Genomic DNA, 20,555 nt, shown 5'->3' with positions numbered 1-20,555 from the left:
AGTTCTTTGTGTTCTTGCATATATCCATTGTGCTGTAGGTGTGTGCGCCTCTCATGCACTGGTGTGGAAAGTTTTCCCTAATGGTACCTGCAGGGTGACCCCACCTATTCTTGGTTCCTCATGCTTTTCATGGAGGTATAAATAGCGGAGCTACCCCTCCCCTCCTTCAGTTCCTTTTTACCATCAGGAGTTGGAACATTTTATATTCAGAGCCTTGTTCTTTGCGAATAAAGCGGTGTGACTGTTTTTTTATTCCTTGGATGTTTTTTCTGGCTTATTTTCATTTTATCTGCTATTTTTTTCTTTTCTTTGTTTTGGGTCTGGCAGGCCTCCTGGCCTTGCCCGACACCAGGGGAGCCTATGTCAAGGTCTCTGGGGTTTGTCTTCCTTAGTGACAACAACAGGCCACTTGTAGAAGATTATGGTGACAATCAGCTCAATTGGTTTCGACATCACTGGAGGCCTATGTGGTGGTGAGAGACCCTGTATGCCTGTTGGTACTGCCATCAGCACTGTTGCAGGTGCTGCACTCATTGGCTCCGGTGAACAAACAAGGGGGTGCCAGGTCACACAACGTGTGTCACGAGACAATCAAGCTGTGGAACTTATGCATACAGAGCTTGGTTATTCTTAGGGCGCCTCACCTGCTGTGTGTTCAAAATGGCCTGGTGGATCGCTTGAGCAGATACTTTAACTTGGACAACAAATGGTCTCTCAGTGTAACCATCCTAGCTGTGGTATTTCACATGGGGTTTTCCAAAGGTGGATCTCTTTATGACTCGGAAAAACAGGAAATATCTTCTTTTCTGTTCCAGGGTGAGTCACAGCCCCGAGTCAGTTTTGGGCACTTTCCTGTTCCTATGGTACCCACCAATACCCCTGATTCCTTGTGTCATTTTCTCAAGCTGAAACAAGATTGAGGCAGAAAAATCCTTATAGCTGCAGCCTGGCCGAGGCAGCTGTAGTACTCTGATTTATACAGTCTGTCTACTTAGGAACCCTTGCTCATGCCACTAACCATAAATCTCCTAATTCAGAATCATGTGTGAGTGCTACACCTGAATCCTCAGGTGCTGCACATGAGGGCGTGGTTCATCAGTGATCAAATGCACAGGAGGTTCACTGTTCAATGGAAGTCCAGAATGTTCTCCTTAATAGTAGAAAACCTTCCACAAGAGCAGCTTACCTTAATAAGTGGAAATGCTTCTTCATATGGGTGGCCTACCATGATGTGTTGCTGATTCAAACAATTCTGGACTAGCTTTTACATCTTAAGGAGTCAGGTTGGGCTCTCAGCTCCATTAGATTCTATCTGGCTGCTATCTTATTGTTTCATTTGCGAATCAATGGTAGAACTGTTTTTACTAATCCTATCACAACTAGATAGTTTGTTCCCACTTATTTGGGATTCAGTGCCAACTTGGGATTTAAATTTAGTATTGTCCACTCTTATGAGACCCTCCATTTTGGCCTTTAGCTTCCTTTTCACTTCTGCACTTGTCAGCAAAGGTGGCTTTCATAGTGCCTGTCACCTCCTCTAGGAGAATGGGAGAGTTTTATGTGCACTTGTCCCAGCTGCACTATATACCGTTTTCTATAAAGACAAGGTCCAACTTAGGCCTCACTCTAAATTTCTGTGTAAGATGATATCTGATTTTTCACCTAAACTAGTCAGTATACTTACCTGTTTCCTTCCAAAAGCCACATGCTCACAAAGATGAATGAAGGCTGCACAATCTGGATGTACGTGGAGCTTTTGCTTTTTATCTGGTCAAGAAAAAGCCCTTTCAGGGTTTTCCCAGCTATTTATTTCCTGTGTGGAAGGAGTGAGAGGTCAAACTGTTACAGTACAGCGACTGTCAAAATAGATGACCAGCTGTATCACTATGTGTTACAATGTCAAGGGCACAAGTCTGCTTAGAAACTGACAACATGCTTCACCACGGTGCATCCAGCTTCTGCAGCATTGGTGGGATGTGTCCCTATTCTGGACATTCACAGGGGAGTAGCCTAGTCTTCTGTCCACACATTCACTAGACACTATGCACTCACTATTGCATCAAGGAAAGATGCAAATATGGGAAAAGCAGCCCTTCAGTCCCTCTTCTGATGACACTCCGACCCCCACTGCCTTTAGAACAATTTGGGAGCTGCCTACAATGTAATGGGCATATGCCAACCCTTGAAGAATTAAAAACAGTTACTCATAATTATAGCTCTTTGAGGTATGTTGCATATGTTCATCACATGACCTAGCCTTCTTCCTCAGTACATCAGAATCTACCATTTGCATTCTAGAACAAAGGAACTGAAACATTGGTGGGGTGGCTCTGCCCTTTATGCCCTCCATGAGGAGCACAAAGAGTGGACGGGACTACTCCTACAGGTATCACCAAAGAAAACTCTCCGGCACTGATGCATGAGACACATATACCATTACAGTCAAATATGTGCAACATATGTGCAACAGTTATGAGAAGATGAGTAACTGTTTTTTATTTGAAAACGATGTTCCCTGTCCTCTTAGTCACTAAGCTACAAATATTAGCTATCTCTAATCTTTTCTGATAAATAAGTCCCTACAGCCTCCTGTTTATTTTCTTTGTCCTTGTCAGGAGTCCCTCCAGTTTGTTGTTACCCTTTTGGTAAAGTGGTACCCAGAAATGAACACAATAATCCAGGTTCAGTCATGCTAACATGCTTAGAGAGATATTGTTAGAGAAGGATTATTATTTCCTTGCTCCATTAGTTTTTTTCAAAGCAATATTAGAAACTCGTGTCTAAGTTGCTATTCACCCGTTTGTCTCTTTCAGCATTACTGCTTCCCATGTTTCACATCCTCCCCATTGAGTTCATGTTTTGGATTATTTTATCCCAGACATGTTAGCTTGTGTTTTTTCCAAGTTGAATCTTACTTAGTTGTTTTCGATCCATGTATCTAACCTCTTAATGTTCCTCTTTGGTGTTTCTCTGTTTTTGCTGGTGATCACATCTACTTCCAATTTAGTATCATTTCTGAATTTTAGCAATATAATATTTACTCTCTCTTCCACATCATTACTGAAAATGTTAAATAAGACACTAATACTGATTCTTGTGGTATCCCACTAGGCTTCGTACCCTGAACTTCCTACACGGCCCCCAGGAGAAATGGAGAATCTGCTTTTTCTATCATGACGTCTTTCAAAGAAGGGAATGGAAAGCAGCTTTCCCAGCCCCTAGCTTTAGCTGTCTTTACACTGTCTACTCCACTTGCTCAGGGTTTTTCATTATGTCCTGTAGAATGCCAATTAGAGCATTTCATCTGCCTGACATATGAGACCTCCAGAACTGATTTGGTGATTTCACTACTGAAATCATTGCGGAATGCATGAGACTCTAATTATGGTATTAGTGGTAACAACTGCTGATATACAATATGACTTTGGTACAACATTTATTTCTGTTCATGTTGCTATTTATTTTTCTAAATCACTAACCAGTCACATGACTTAGCTGCAACTGTATTATTAAATGATAAAGTTCCATCTCCTTGTATTGTCTTTTCAGATTTCTTTATCTTTTCACTGCCTAATCTAAATATGAATTAGGCTGAACTTTCTTCTTCGAACCTACAGTAAGAGTGCACCAGTGTGCAACCACCAGTTTTAGGCAACATGAATGCTATTCTTGCATCGTGCAACATGCCCAAGTGGATTCTACTTGTTGAATCTTAAGCCATGTCTATATGGGGACAATCAAGAAAGTTAAGGCAAGTTGACTAAAGGTGTAAAGTCAATATTCATAAGTTAGAGCACGTTAAATTATCTCCCTCCTCACCCATGGAGATGCTCTCATTTAGGATTCATTTAGCTGTAATATGGGGGATTAAGGTAAAGCAATTGAAGGCCGCTTACTCCTGAACGAGCGCATCCATGTGGGGGTATAACACGCTTTAATGTAGGTGTGTTGACATCACACCTGTAGTTCATTCACCTTGAATGTCCCCTTGTAGATAAGCCTGGGAACTGCCTATAGTCTCTGATCCAGCTATGCACTTAAGCACATGCTTATCTTTAAGCATGTGATTAGTCATATTGAAGCCAATATTCATATTCATATGCTTAAAATTAAATTTGTGCTTAAGTGCTTTGCAGGATGAGTCTTAAAGACATTTTTGATGCCATCCTTCCCCCCCCCCCCCCCCCTTTTTCCTGCTCTACAATTTGTTACAGATGCAACGCCTATTATGTAGACACCTAAATACATGGCTACCCCTCAAAGTAGGTATTTAGATCTCTAATTGTATGGGTTGCAGCTGCAAAAAAAAAAAGGACACAGGTACTACCCTCTTTTAAAAATTAAGCATGAAGTGTGAAATATTTGTCAAAGGACAATGTTGCATTTATCACAAAGGGTGTGTGTGTATTCTTTAAAAAATGTCAAAGGGAAGTTAGTTTCCTCAACTTCCATGCTGGCATTATAGCCTGATGAGTTCGGACACAGCTCAAGGCTACAACACAGAGCGCTCTTTCTTCCCCCCCCCTTTCAGCTAACAGTTGTGTGATTGACAGACTAATAATCTGATCTGTCGTAATTTAACTTTTCAATGCTCAGGAATGCACTCCTGGAAACCAATGGAGCTCCAGAAGTAATGACCATAATACAGGTGTTTACACAGTGTTTTGTTCAAGCTCACCAGAAGGATAATAAGCAGGTTAGTCAAGTTCTATTTTTTAATCATTTTTTAAATGAGACGCTATCAGATTTAGCATGAAAAGAACAATTTTAGATTTAAGAATGCTTATATAATAAAATGAACCAAATAATGCTCTCACAGTACTGCTGTAGATGGATGCCAAGACATAGCTGAGGCACTGACAAGTACAAAACCAATATGCCTTTTGCAAAACAGAAGTAATTTATTTGGAATTATGCTGGGGTAGTCCACTAACATATTGTTACCCTGGCCCTGCAGCATCTGCCTGCATACTGAATTACAGCATGATCCTCAATCTTAGATTGAAAGAATGAGAGAGACCGTAGGCAAGTATTTATTTTGCAGCAGCAGAGATCCTAGTGAGCACTGTGCTGAACATAATAAGAAAAAAAAATACATACATAGATACAAAATACTCAGGTTTGAACATCCAAGAGTTCAAAGGACCAAAATATGTCCTTCCCTTTACTAGGATTACAACAAATGAGGCAAGCATATAACAAATCTCTTTGCCCAGTCTAAGGCTTAAAATTTCCCCACATAGTGCCTTATTTTCCTCTCCTGATAGTTTTACACCATTCTTACTCAATTGACCTCAGTGGAATAACTTGTGCTTTTCACAGGCTTTACTGAGGGGAAAATCAGCCACTCAGAGTTTAAATTCCCAGAACAGTGAACTTGAAAATTCTAATTATATTTATAGGTCACAAGCTTTGGTGTGGTTGGTATTTCATATTATTGTATTAAATTTATGGATGGTTTATGTATGACTGTGTTCCTCCCCTTGGGAGGAACTAGATTTTGTAAGCCTACTTCCCTCTCTTTTCTCTCCCCTCCTTCATACAAAATCTAAATGTTACGTCTAAAACTAATTAAACATTCCTTTATGCCAGACAGCACTATTATTATACATGATTATTACATTAGGTGAACCTATATGGTTTTATGTTCTTGAAAGCTGACCACAAAGCTCTTTTAAAATATTGACTTTTTGTTTTAGCATAAATTTCCTCTGAAGGCCTACTTTCCTCATCTTCATCAGCCTCTTGTTATAGCCTTACTTAAACATCCTTTTGGTAAGTTCTGCCTTTAATTGTTTGTAGCATTAACGGAATCTGCAGTTACTTTTATTTTTTTTCCACGAAAGATAACCTCACAAAATAATGCACAAGGGGGCTGAAGTCAGGTTGCACAAGTTTCCCTAATTCTCACATTTCCTAATCTTTGAGTGCTTGACTTTACAACTTTTGTCATGTTCTTTTAGCATAGGTTTTTATATAACTTATATGCAATGGCATAGATTTAAACAACTTACAACCAGAACCAAATAAGAGTAATAGAAGAAAGGTAGATTATTTTCAATATAACAAAGCTGATTCTAGGAATTAAAACACAGTTATCAAGGACTAGAAAGGTATTCAATGTTCATGTCTTGTAAGTCCAATAATGATCATTGTGAAAACTCCCATATTGAAATATAAGACGTATTAGTACATTGTGTTGCCTCTCTCTTCTCTGACATGTGGTAACCTAATTTCAGTTAAGTCACAAATGAAAATAAGTTTGGTCTTCCTTGTCCCCATTTATGCATATCAGAAAACTAATGCTATATGTGACAGTTCTGCATGATTGTCAATATCTGCTGAGGACAGGGGCACTTCACTAGGATAAACAGAGAGTTACTAGATTAGTATTGATGAGAACACCCACCCACCTTCCTCCCTCATTTGATGAATAGCCTGAGCTTTAGTCCTGTATTTTACAAATGAACCTCTGTCCTAAGAACATAAAGTAATTTATTATAGATATGGTTGAAAATGATAGGAAAGCTTAAAAATGAAACGCAGTTACTAAAGACTGAATTATGTGTCTAGCAAGTTCTAATTCTAGCTTGACCAAGTACCAAATGTTGTTCTGTTTTAGTCTGTTTCATTAGGTATAACTTTTCTTTTTATGTTTTCTAGATTTGCCACCTACACTGTGGTCTCAGCACCTGAAATACATTACTGACATGCTTAAAGCAGTAGTAGAAGACAAAAGCATTAGGTAAACAATAATTATTAGATTATCCTTTATTATTTCTTTTTTTCCCCTTCTATTACTTTGTGAGAAGTCACGTGGTTCATAATCTTGGTTGATTACATTTCATTATCTTTAATTGCCATTTTCTTATTAGTTCCCAAATACAAGCTCTGTTTAAGGATAGGAAAATAGGCTATTCTCGGATATAAGGAGGCCTGCTAAACTATGAATGTGATTTTCAGAGGTCTTGAGCACCTGCAGGTCAAGTCATTAAGCACTTCAGAAAATCAGGCCTTATAGTTACACCCTGGGATGGGGTCCACTCACCGCTAAGGGTGCTTTCTCCTAGCCACTCTAGGGATTAGTTCCTTCCTGGTCAGAGGTCCTCTTCTGCTGCTTGCTGCACACTCTGTTGCCGCTCTTTCTGCATCTCAGGATGCTCCCTCTTCCTGACTTGGCCCTCTGTGTGTTTCCCTCTTCCAGAGTATCATCGTCTTTCCTCACCAGGAGTCTCAGGTAATCTTCCTATCCCCTGCAAGCCACTGAGAAAGTGGCACCATCAGGCAGTCAAACCCAGGCCTGCCTGCTACTATTCCAGCGCAGGAACCATTTAATCGCAGCTAAAGTCTGTTCCTTGCTTGACTTTACTGCCTTTTCCTGAGTCCTTTTCTTACCTTCTTGCTGTTCCCCTGTGACCGTGGTTGCTGGAGGGGCTATTCTGAGAATGCTAAAGCAAGGGCAAACTGCAAAGAATAGGGCAAACATTCCCCAAAACTGGTGGCTTATTCTGTAATTGGATTTCATCAAGCCAGTAACCAAACTGATTCTATAATACCTTTTAGGTTATCAGGAAGCCAAAAATACAGTTCTCTTTAAGCAATCCAGCCTTTGGCTCCCACCCAGACAGCCACATCTATGTAGTGAGGATTACTTAAAATCCTATTCACCATATATAAAGTTCTACCAATCTCAAGAGAATGGACACATTACCAACCAGGTCAGTGAATATTTCATATCTTTACCCAAATACACACTTACAGCCACTTCTTATTAATTAATCTAAGATTTATTAAAAAGAAGAGAGAGTAATTGTGGTTAAAAAATCATTATTCATATAGATATGAATAAAGCTCTTAGGTAATTTTCATAGCAGAGATGGTGAGGCTGATGATTTGTAAAACTCCTTCTAGAATCAATTCCATAGGTTATACTCCAGTAGGCAATCCATGTGCAGAGTTTGTACAAATTCTTCCATGAGAATTTGCAGGGGTAATCCAGAGTCATCTTGGAGACATTAGTCCTTAAGGCTTATGTTCAGACTGATGGCGGCAAAATTGCCGCCGCCAGATCGATCTTTCTTGATCGATTGAGCGGTCAGTGAAACCTGCTCAATCGATCAGGAAGTCGACTGAGTAAATCTACCCCCTCAAGTAGCGTAGCATTGAGCCGCTCAGCGCAGTGAGAACAGTACACAGAAGGGAAGCAGAGCAGACTACTCTGTGTAGTTTGCATAACTCCCGTTGACTGCCGCTGAATCGCGCGATAAGTGTGAACCAGCCCTTAGACTTTCCCTGTTAAAGCTTAAGCAGATCTGAGATAAAACAGGATCAGGCCCGACTTCCTTTATCGCTGAAGCAGGTTGTGGCAACAGCAGGGCTTCCTTGGCGAAAGGATAGGTAATTTATATTGTTGCTTTGAAGTTAATTCCTATTTCCTAGTCATACATCAGTAACTAGTTGCATTCATTAGCACAAATCAATTAACCATTCAAACGGTTCATAGGTACAAACTTCGAAGAGAAATAAAAACAATGATATCATTACACCATAAGTTCCATCTACATGTTAATATCCCTTTTTGATCTCTGAATCAATAGAATATAGTAATGAAATATCATTGACAGAAACAAAAGTTTAGCATCTACAAGCTGTGGCGAGGTGAGCCTGTTTGGCCCTGTGGGTCTGCATTCCCTTCGGCTATGCCGATGATGTGGCTGGGTGGGAGCCGGGGGTGGGGTGGGGTGGGGGAGCGGTCCCGCACTCTACCCCGGGCCTCGACCCAGGGACCCTGCGAGGAGTAGCCTCAAACAGCTTAGTCCAGGGGCTACTACCTTCCCTGGGTCGCTTGTCTGCAGCCCCCCCTGCTTGTGGTCCTCCTTCAGGCTCTTTGGGGCCGTCGTCCCCTGGTCTTGCCTAGACGGGCTCCTTCTTAACTCCCGTGGCTGGGTGCTCTCGCAACACCCACACTAGCTCCAAGCCGTGTAGCTGCTCCGCTCCGCTCCGCTCCGCTCCGCTCCTCCACTGGCTGCCCGCCTTGTAGCAGCTCCGCTCCGCTCCTCAAGTCCCTCTCAGCTGCCTCTGCCTGCCTGAAACAGAGGCTTTTACCTGCTGTGGCCAGCTCCCTCATTGGCTTCAGGTGCCCCAATTAACCTGGAGTAACCCTGTCTGTGTTACCCAGGGAACAGGGCTTTGCTAAGCGTGGGGCTCACATCCCTCCCGTCCAGCCCTCTTTTACTGTTGCTGGAGGAGCCTGCTGCCCTGGGGAGCCCCTGCTGCTCCTGCTCCTTCTTGGGGGCCCTGGGGGGCCTGCTGCTTCCCCCTATTGCCGTGAGCACCCTTCCCCTGCTGCTGCTGCCCTCCCTGGCCCCCGCCCTTGGGGCACCCCTGCCCCTTCCCTTCCCCCTCCCCCATTCCCTGTTACTGCCCCCTGCTTCCTTTGCAGCTTTCCCCACCCTGTAGCCTCCTCCCTGCTTTGTTTGTTTGTTTGTTTGTTTGTTTGCCCCTGGTTTGTTTGTCTGCCCTGCCCTGCCGCTGGTTTGCTTGTTTGTTCGTCTGCCCTGCCCTGCCCTGCCCTGCCCTGCCCTGCCCCTGGTTTGCTTGTTTGTTCCTTTGAACTGACCTGGCCCTACCTTGGTTTGCTTACTGCCCCGCCCAGGCTCAGTGGGTTTGCCCCTGAGCCTTCCCAGCCCTGCCTTAGCCCCACCCCTCCCCCTTCCGCTGCCCTCTTCCCCCTCTGCCCTGGCCCAGTACTCCTGCCCCATGGTGCTCATGGCCCCCCTCTAATTGCCCGCCCCCCCGTTTTTTGTTGCCCTCCCCACACTGCACGCCCCCCCCAAGTTGAAATAGTCCTTGCCCCCAGTGCAGCCAGAGGAGCCGGTGTTCCACCCAGGGCTGGTGAGTGTGTTCCTTGTGCCCCTGCCTGGATTGGCCTTCCCTTCTCCCCCTGTCTTGGCACCCTCCTCCTCTGCTTTCAGCCTAGTGGGGAGGAGCGGTTGCCGTCCCCGGTGGACGTCTGGCGGGACCACCACCCGGACAACACCGTCACCTTCACCTTTGTCCGGGTGGGGGAAGATCGGTCGAGCCACTCCTGGTTGGACAGCATCTACATCTCTCGTCACCATCTCTCGCGGGCCCACTCCTCCAGCGTACGGCCGGCCCCGTTCTCGGATCACCACTTGGTGACCGTGACGGCCTCTCTGACAGCAGAGAGGCCGGGGCCGGCCTACTGGCATTTCAACAACAGCCTGCTGGAGGATGTGGGCTTCGTGGCGTCCTTCCGGGAGTTTTGGCAGGCCTGGCGGGGGCAGAGGTGCGCCTTTCCCTCGGCGCGGCGCTGGTGGGACATGGGGAAGGTGCGCGCCCGGCTCTTCTGCCGCGACTACACTCGGGGGGCCAGCCAGCGGAGGGATGCGGGGATAGAGCAGCTGGAGTGGGAGGATTTAGAGCTTGAGAGGCGTCTGGCCGCCAGCCCCTGTGATCCGTCCCTCTGCGGAGCGTGCCGGGAGAAGCGGGAGGAGCTCCGTGCCCTCGAAGACCTTCGGGCTCGGGGTGCCTTCGTTCGATCCCGCATCCGTCTCCTTCGGGAGATGGACCGCGGCTCCCGCTTCTTCTACGCCCTGGAGAAACGACAGGGGGCCCGGAAGCACGTCACCTGCCTTCTGGTAGAGGACGGCGTCCCCCTCACGGATCCGGTGGAGATGCGTGGAAGGGCCCGGGCCTTCTATGCCGCCCTTTTCTGCCCGGATCAGACCGAAGCCGCCGCCCGTAGGATGCTCTGGAACGAACTTCCCACGGTCGGCACGGGCGACCGGGACCGGCTGGAGCTCCCTCTCACTCTGGCCGAGTTCTTGGAAGCCCTCCGCCTCATGCCCACCAACAAATCCCCGGGCATGGACGGGCTGACCATGGAGTTCTACCGCGTGTTTTGGGACATCTTCGGCCCGGACCTCACCACCGTCTGGGCTGAGTCCAAGGCCAGCGGAGAGCTCCCCCTGTTGTGCAGGCGGGCCGTGCTCGCCCTGCTGCCCAAGAAGGGGGACCTCCGCGACCTCCAGAACTGGCGTCCCATCTCGCTCCTCTGCACAAACTACAAAATCGCGGCCAAAGCCGTCTCTCTGAGGCTGGGGTCCGTGCTGCAGGACGTGGTCCATCCCAACCAGACCTACACCGTCCCGGGCCACACCATCTTCGACAATCTGTATTTGGTCTGGGATCTCCTAGAGCTCGGGTGTAGGGATGGTCTGTCGTTCGCCCTCCTGTCTCTGGATCAGGAGAAGGCGTTCGACAGGATGGACCACGGGTATCTCCTGCGCACCCTGCGGGTGTTCGGCTTCGGGCCCCGCTTTGTGGGTTTTCTCCGGGTGTTGTACGCCTCCGCGGAGTGCCTGGTCAAGCTCAACTGGACCCTGACCGAACCGGTCAGCTTCGGGCGTGGAGTGCACCAAGGCTGTCCGCTGTCGGGCCAGCTGTACGCCCTGGCCATTGAGCCCTTCCTCTGTCTCCTCCGTCGGAGGATGACAGGTTTGGTGCTCCGTGAGCCAGCGCTGAGGCTGGTCTTGTCAGCGTACGCCGACGACGTGCTCCTCGTGATCCAGGACCCGGGCGACCTGGTGCGGTTGGAGGCCTGCCTGGCCGTCTACTCGGCAGCCTCCTCCGCCCGGGTCAACTGAGCCAAGAGCTCTGGCCTGGCGGTAGGGGCCGGGTGGCGGGCGAGCTCCCTCCCACCCGCGCTTCAAGCCATTTGGTGGAGCACGGGTCCGCTGCTTTATCTGGGCGTTTACCTTTCTGCCACCCATCCCTCCCCGGCAGAAAACTGGCAAGATTTAACGGACAGGGTGGTGCGGCGGTTACAGAACTGGACGGGACTGCTCCGGTGCCTCTCCCTTTGAGGGAGGGCGCTGGTCCTCAACCAGCTGGTCCTGTCCATGCTCTGGTAGCGCCTCAACACCTGGTCCCGACCCCGAGTTTCCTGGCTTACCTCCAGAAGACAGTTCTGGAGTTCTTTTGGCCAGGACTGCACTGGGTCTCTGCAGGGATCCTGAGTCTCCCCCTGGAGGAAGGGTGGCAGGTTCTGGCTGCATTTTTCCCCGCACTTGTTTATTTATGCACATCCCGTCTGTGGCCCCACAAAGTCGCGGGACCTCCTCGTCAACCTGGCCCTGGCCAAAGTCGCCATCTTTAATACCAGGGAGGGGAGGTTGGCTGGGGAGGCGTCCTGCGACTGTGGGGCCTACTTCCATTCCCTTCTCCGTTCACGTCTCCGGGCAGAGTTCTTCTGGGCGGCGTCCACTGGCTCCGTTGACACCTTCCGGGAGCGGTGGGCGCTGTCTGAGGCTCTCTGCTCAGTGTCCCCTTCCGGTTCCCTTCTTTTATACCTCTGACTGTCACGCCCCTTCCTGTTTCTACATTTGTTGTCCCACGGAATCAGTTGCTTTCTAGGTCCGGTGGCTCCTCCCCTTAGGCTGGGAGAGGGGCCTTGAGCGCCCGCCCACCTTCCTAGTTCGCAAATAGGAGCACCCTCCTATAGCCATCAGGGCTGGCCCCGTCACAAAGCTAATTAGAACACATTGTTAAACTTCTAATAAAATATAGGTAAACACAAAGAAATACAATTAGCTTCTACTTCTGATTCTCTAACAAGACAAGCTTATACTTCAAGAACTCTATTCTATTTAACATGGCTTTGATAACTATCTATAAGGAATGGCCCTGTTTACCATTTCAGTACTCTTCTAATATGTCCTTACGGGTGTTTTCATGTCACATAGGCTGCTGGTTGCTTAACTCTCACTGTCTCAGTTTCGCAACCCCCTTTTCTGGATTTGCCAGCCTCACAACTCCTTCCTTCCAGGGAGTAACCATGGGCTTATCCTAGTTCTGTAGCCTCCAAACACACCTCCCTTTTCCTAGGGAGTGACTGCAGACTACTTCCCTGGGGCCTCTTCTGCTATGAGCTTCCTGCCTTTGTAAAGCAAGCGCTCCTCATTCCTCATCAGCTGGGCACCCTCATTCAGTCAGGAGATTACTTAAGCCACCAGACCCTCCTCAGATGTGGCCTGTCTGGTTAACTGGCCCCTTTCTTAGCCTACATTAACCCTTTCAGGGCAAGTGTGGGTTGAACATCCCATCCCACAGCCCTTCATTTGATCTAACAGTTGAACCTAATAGGAGTGACAATTCTGGAGGGTGGCAACCCTATGACTGTGCATGTTACTGCTGAGGATAAGTGAGAGCAGCCCTCATCCTGCTTTCTGCTCTTAAAAGCAACAGAAGCAGTACCCTGTTGTGCAATGAGAAGACTAAATACGGGGGGGAATAATGAAGGAAAACTGGACAAAGACAGTGGAATAATAAAGATGAGATGCTTCTTTAACACCCTGGAGGGAAAGGATTGGGGTTTTTTTTGTCCTCCCATGAACCCAGTGGAGTTCTTAATCTGGTCTTCTGGCAGATGACAGTGGACTGACCTCTTGCTCAGGGAACTATCCCTTTTTAAATACAGTCACTGGCCTTTTTTGCCAATATGTTTTAGCTGGGAGAGTTCTGGGCTCCACGGCCATTTTTCTCCTCTCTCCTACCCTCCCAAAAGTTTTCTGGGTAAAGAGTAATTCAAAGTCAATGGCTCTACCAGTAGAAAATCCATTGTTCCAGGGAAAAGTCATTCACTGTTGATGGCCCTTAATGGCTTTGTCATATCTTCTTAGACATAATTTTCCCCTATGTGTCAAGCTACTGCTACAAAATGGATGTTTTAATCCACCAAGGAAGTTGCAATATAACATGAAGGTCACCTTCCAAAACGGAAATGTATTTTGATTCTTTTGCAGATCTTTTGCTGACCTTTTTGAGAGCTGGTTTCTGTTTGTTCATTTTGGAGAATGGGCAGATATTGCTGCAGAGCAGTTGCTGAAGTCTGAAAATGAATCCTCAGAAGCTTTGCTGTGGCTGCTGGCATTTTACTACAATCCACACAATGATAAAGAGCAGAGGACTCAAACATTGGTGAGTGGTGTAGCTGTGGCTGAGAGTATTTAGTAGCCAATCGTACACTTTAAAATTGAGGCATTAATGTGGGAAAGCGGCTGGGCTTTGCAGGGTCCTCTAGGAATTTTAAAATCCTGCAGTAGAGGGGTTCCAAGATAATTTTTGTGGCTCTTCCAACTGGTGACATTTAGAAAGTGTTTTTTTTAAAGTGTACTGTAGTCCATAATGCCTTTGTTGACTTTTCTTCTGAAAAATATGATAGTATCAAATCAGCTTGATTGGTAGACCTGTAACTGCTTTTTTTGAATCACTGTGTGACAGGATTTCAGAGCTCCTGTGACATAGGGTCCTGTAGGACAGCCATATTTTAAAAGTGAGAGCACTGTAATAATAATAGTAGTACAGCATTCTTTATTCATATTCAGCAGCAGTGAATCTAATCTAACATTATCTATCTAATTTGATTTCTGTTGCACCTGTCATCATAGAATCTAGGCAGTGATCTGATGATGTAATTCAGTCTTTCTTATATTAACTTATGGCATAGCCACTTAGCTTTGTTTCAAACACTAATGGTCTGGTTCTCTATGCCACTCAGGACAGGAACAGAGGGGACAAAGGTGGGCCTTATGTGACCTTTGCTCTTCCCTATTCTGGAGCCATCATGGTACTGTTACCGCATACTAGGGCACCCCACCTTTTCCCAATCCATAGCGCTGCAGGCACAACCCAGTTAATTTAGGCACTCACATCCATTCCCAGTCTGTATGGCTCCTGGGGAAAGGCATCTACCATTGCCCAATTCACTCTCTAGGAGTCAGGGTCACTCATACCCATTCTTAGGGCTCAGGGTGAAACTAACATGGTTAATTTAAGTACACACACCCTTTCCCAATTCGTAAGGCTCTGGGTATATTCTACTGTGGGTTTGCAGGACCTTTTACTGGAGAGAGAGCCTTACGCTGTAATATCCTTAACCTCTATTTATTAACAATTACCAAACATAATGCACATGGTAAACATACAATGCTATGCTTACCAAGCGAACTTGGTCAGGCAAGGTCAGTCTTGTCTGGGTTCTGGTTGCTGCACGTCACGGTCGTGCAGAGGATTCTAGCTGCTCTGATCTTCGGCTGTGTCTTGGAGGTAAATTCTTCTTCTCTTCCTCCTCCTCTTCCCTCCTGCTGGTTTCCCTCTTGGACCCCAGTTTTATAGTGAAACTTGAGTCCTGCTTAGCTATGTCTTAATCAATCATTTTACTAAAATATTACAAAGTAATTCTTTGACCAATCCTAACATACTGCGAAATAATTCTTTAACCAATCACACCCGACCACCTTAATTGATTTAAATATTGCACATTTAGTTATGCAACAGACAGAAACAATCAAAGAACCAGACAGAAATAATTCAGATAAACAATAGAGAAGTGGGTACCATAAAGAATAACAATAAATGGTGTAGATTTTACAACCACAACTGTTGATAAGTGATTCCTTGCCAGACAGAATGCTATCAAACTAAGTTTTCTTTAATCATCTTAAGATTTGTTTCTTTATCTGCTGGTGGTAGGTACTATTACGAGAGTAGCACCTTCTTAACCGCCCGATATTACATTGACTTGATGTAATTTCAGGAATGTGAAGATGTGACTACGTGCTTCTTAGTTTATGGCTGCTGTCTCTCCTAAGATGGCTTCTACTTCTTAGCCAAAAAAACCAGGCTTCAGACCTTACAATGGGACCTGTTGGATGCCCTTAGTAGGTTAAAGCAGCCTAAGAGCTGCACTATTTTAACCTTGGCTATCTATGACTATAGGTATTGTTGCAGCAAGCAGAAATAGTTGGAATACAGCCATACACACCCTATCCTTACTTATGGATGTGGGCATGGGCATATCTCAGCTCTACCCAACCCAGGGATCCTTCTTTGTCCCAGATATTCCCCAGTAGTCAGATTTTGCATCTTATGGCCACTTTGCCAGAGCCATGTAAAGGGGAAGTAGCCAATCAACAATCAGGTCTTGAGCAGGTAGCCTTTTCTTGATCTTACTTAAAACCTCAGCTTATCACACAGCATTAAAATTCTTTGTATTTCTGAAAAGGATCTTGGACATTTTGTTTGTAGGATATCAGAAGACACTATTTAACTAATACTCTGATTAAATATATGTGGAAAAATAGTGTTTATTTTATCTTGAAGAATATAAGAAGTTGTGCTCAAGTGCCATAGTTAAGATAATTGACACTTCCATTACAAATGCTTGTTTTCAAGGTTTATACTTCAGCATAAAAAATCCCTTATGAATTGACACTTTTTTTTGCTACGTAAGTGAGAATGGGAGGAAGATTCTGAATTTTTTTAATAATCAAATTTAGCACACTTTAAAAATACTGAATTAGGATATAAGTCCTTTGGATATGGATCAGCTCTTGCATCTGATCTCAATGGACAATCTTGTCGCTTTCCAAAGTTTTTAATGTATTTCCATTGAGAATACCAAACTGATAATAGAAAATAAAATCACTTTATATTTGGGACAAATTAGTTTAACTCATTTATTTGTTTTATATTGTGTGGGGGTGGGGTAGAAAAAGGACAGTATTCCATATGCATAGAAGGGATCTCAATGTCTACTATTTCCTTCTCCTTTTGTTAGTGCTGCTTACTCTGTTGTTCCTGTTTCATTAAAGTCCTGACTACTCCCCAAAAGTAGAAAGGTTGTTTCTTCACAACCCTGTTTCTAACTTACCACTGCTCAGTCAACATATCTGCCCCCCTGCCACCCTCTTCTCTCTAGTTCTGGGACATGGGAATGAGAACTTAGTGAGAAAAGAATGTGAAGACTGATAGGTATGGGATCCTGTAGTCATTGCAGTGGAGAGGAGGAAGAAGAGGACTTTATAGCACCTGATGAAGGGAAGGAGAGACTGAAACACTGCAACTAGACACACATCATATGCAGCACTAGATGGAAGCTGAAAGCATAACATCTGCGTTGAATACGGTGGAGTAGCAAAGAATGATTTAAAATCCAAAATATTATTTTTAGCATTAAAGAAGTCTAGATATATGTAGCCACTAGCAAGGCCTCCTTATTGATTCAAATCAACTCAGGAATAGTTGAAAGGGGAAATCAGTGTAGTGTAGTGAAATGGGAAGGAGTAAGATTCAAATGCCCTTTTGTGGAGGCAATCCAATCTCAGTGGAACAATAACATTTCATTATTTCTCATAAACTTTTATTGTGATCTCGTTAGTGCTATATAGCATCCCTAGTGTAACCTGGGATATATCAGACTTCAGTGAGAAATTATCTTTCCAGTAAAGCAAACTCTTTCAAGATAGCATATATAGAAATGTTAATGTGAAAAAAATCAGTAAGTGCAAGGAAACAAATAGCTAAAACTAAAATGAAGTCAAGAACATTGGTAGGGCTGGGTCTAAGGTGGTAAGTTTTGCTTTTGCCCTTATGTTTCCTGTTTTTTATGTAATGAACATAATTATTACAATGAAATATGTTTTGTAATAGCTGGTTATGATGAGCTAACAACTCCTATTATGTAGACACCACAATCTTCATTCTCTGTTTTGATGGTACAATACATTTGTATTGGCTGCTCCAAGAGGCAAAGTAAAAAAATATGTTACAAGTAATATAGGAAGAAGCCAAAACCTGTCATTTTTATTGGATTGTTTTATCAGTTGAGGTCAGATTGCATGGGAGTTTAATTGATTTGTAGCTGCAATATTGAAAGTGAGCCTTCAAGGAGCTTTCTGTTCTTTTTCCCACAATGTAAAAATCTGACTGCATTCTATTGAGGGATTTTCTCCACTTCCTTTCATTACAAAAAAGGTCAAAACCTGGCTCAGTGCCCTGACTGCTTAGTTTGCAAGACCAAAGAAAGTAAAGAATTTTCCATTTTGCCCATTTATGTTTCTTTGAACCAGTGTAAGTAAAATGTGCACTGCCCTTCCTTCCTTGTTCTCTGCCGTGCCTTTTAAACTCAAGCTCTTGACATATTTTGGGGATTTCTTCACAAGCTTCAGATTCCTGTTAGTGAACAAATCTCATGAAAAAATAACCATAAACACAACTTTTATTTTTCTCTGATTCTTTATCTTTTGAAATTGTTTCCTACAGGTAGAAGCTCGGGCAGTGTATGATCGTCTGATGATGCTCTTCAGCTGTACAAACCTCTCCGTCACAGATCTGCAGGCTGCAGCTAGCACTAAAACAGATACTAGGCAGTCTTGCACCAAACGCCTTGTCAGGCATCTTCTGATTAGTTTTTTGCTCTTTTCTTCTGGTGGACACAAGATTGCCCAAGAGTTTATTTCCCATGTAAGTGTTTTCATGTTTTTCAGCTTAGAGACAGCAAGCTTTTTTTTTTTTTTTTTTTTTTAATTACTCGTTGAAACTTTTCCTTTTTAGTAAAAAGCTGATCACATAAAATTAAAAAAAATCATGCTATCCTAAATTACAGCTACAGCCAAAATATTCTCCTTCTTGACAGTGCTTCCACAGGACCCCACTGGAGAAGTCCTTGCCTATGCTATGGAACCACAGACATGCTTTGAGTAATAGCTGACAGTAAATGGGTTTATGTAGGTCTCTCACGCCATACATTCTATAGCCTAAGAATGTAAACACTTCGCCCTCCCAGGCCTCAATCACTTCCTACTCTATTCAGCAGCTGGAATCATAGAATCATAGAATATTAGAGTTGGAAGGGACCTCAGGAGGTCATCTAGTCCAACCCCCTGCTCAAAGCAGGACTAACCTCTGCTATATCATCCCAACCAGGGCTTTGTCAAGCCGCAGCTTAAAAACCTCTAAGGATGGAGATTCCACCACCTCCCTAGGTAACCCATTCCAGTGCTTCACCACCCTCCTAGTAAAAAACTTTTTCCTAATGTCCAACCTAGACCTCCCTCCCTGCAACTTGAGACTGTTGCTCCTTGTTCTGTCATCTGCCACCACCGAGAACAGCCTAGCCCCATCCTCCCTAGAACCCCCTTTCAGGTAGTTAAAGGCCGCTATCAAATCCCCCTCACTCTTCTCTTTTGCAGACTAAACAAGCCCAGTTCCCTCAGCCTCTCCTCATAAGTCCTGTGCTCCAGCCCCCTAATCATTTTTGTTGCCCTCCGCTGGACTCTCTCCAACTTGTCCACATCCTTTTTGTATTGGGGGGCCCAAAACTGGACACAATATTCTAAATGCGGCCTCACCAATGCCGAATAGAGGGGAATAATCACTTCCCGTGACCTGCTGGCAATGCCCCTCCTAATGCAGCCCAATATGCCATTGGCCTTCTTGCCAACCAGGGCACACTGCTGACTCATATCCAGCTTTTTATCCACTGTTACCCCCAGGTCCTTTTCTGCAGAGCTGCTGCCCAGCTCATTGGTCCCCAGTCTATAGCTGTGCATGGGATTCTTTCTTCCTAAGTGGAGGACTCTGCACTTTTCTTTGTTGAACCTCATTAGATTTCTTTTGGCCCAATCCTCCAGTTTGGAGGGGTTTTCCATCATGTAAAACAGGCAGTGTAAATTAGTGTTAGCACTGAATGGGTGGAGGGAATTAGGTTTTTAAGGAGGCCAGAGAGGAGGATGTTTTATTAGCCGAGATAAGATAAAATGAGACCCTGAATGAAAGAGTTAGCTATGGGGATGGAAAGAAAAAGATGCATGTTGAGGAGAGAGAAGTGACAGAATGTGGCTGTAGCCTTTATGTGTGTGGCTCGGATAGTGAACTGAAAGAGGAGATATCTCAGTTTTTCCCCCAAGCTCCTTATGATGCCCGATACCAGCAGGACCCCGCAGATATATCCACAGATGGCCCCACCACTACCACCCTGGTTCAGTCATCCATGGGCACTGCCACCGGGCTCCATGCCACTGCCACCCCAGTGACCATACTAGGACCCTTGGGCTGCATACCGGCCCATGCCTCTCATGTTCCTAGCCCCACCTATGAGCCCCCAAGACACCCTCCTTCAGCTAGGGTTCAGAGCCCCCAGAGGAAGTCTTGGAAGAGTGAGAGGGCGATGTTGAGGAGGAAATGACCCCAAAAAACGTATCTTCCTCCCCCACCATCCCTGGCAGATTATTTTCGCTTGTTCCAGGATCTCACAAAGAGAGTGGCCAACTCTCTCCAGATACCTCTGGAGTAAGTCAAGGACACACAACCTAAACCATTCATCTTTCTCCTCAAAAAGTGGCCCTTCCTATCATTGAGGCCCTTCTTGATCCTGTAAGAACCATATGGCAGACCCCAGCATTGGGGCTGTCATTAAGCTCTCTTAGAGTCCACCTAGTAGCCATAACAGCTTTCCACCATCCAGTAGAAGGGTACTTGGTGCTATCACACCTGACCACCAAAAGGTTCCTTAAGGGTATTGTAAACCTCTTTCCACAACCTCGGCTTTCTACTCCTACGTGGGACTTAAACCTGGTACTGAAAGGACTGACTAGGTCTCCCTTCAAATCCATGGCCACCTGTTCACTTACTCACCTCTTAATGGAAATGGCGTTCCTGATAGTGATTACTTCGGCCAACAGAGATGGGGA

General features: G+C 45.1%; 1 protein-coding gene across 3 annotated transcripts in view; it reads left to right on the top strand.

Moving 5' to 3' along the window:
* FANCC (FA complementation group C) overlaps positions 1-20,555 on the top strand; it is a 135,846-nt gene that overhangs the window by 108,853 nt on the left and 6,438 nt on the right. For 2 of the 3 annotated variants that reach the window (XM_067568984.1, XM_067568983.1), the window contains 6 exons: positions 4,597-4,696; positions 5,700-5,775; positions 6,664-6,745; positions 7,205-7,237; positions 13,827-14,001; positions 18,127-18,327. In XM_067568984.1, the coding sequence (XP_067425085.1) occupies positions 4,597-4,696; positions 5,700-5,775; positions 6,664-6,745; positions 7,205-7,237; positions 13,827-14,001; positions 18,127-18,327 (667 nt within the window). The remainder of the gene's footprint in view (positions 1-4,596; positions 4,697-5,699; positions 5,776-6,663; positions 6,746-7,204; positions 7,238-13,826; positions 14,002-18,126; positions 18,328-20,555) is intronic. The other variant, XM_067568985.1, reaches the window with a different exon arrangement.

This window comes from Emydura macquarii, unplaced genomic scaffold, assembly GCF_026122565.2.
Source record: "Emydura macquarii macquarii isolate MOO-44397 ecotype Brisbane River unplaced genomic scaffold, CSIRO-AGI_Emac_v2 contig_2897, whole genome shotgun sequence".
NCBI lineage: Eukaryota > Metazoa > Chordata > Testudines > Chelidae > Emydura > Emydura macquarii.
Note: the sequence above shows the minus strand (reverse complement) of the source record. Positions and strands in the feature narration are given on the sequence as shown.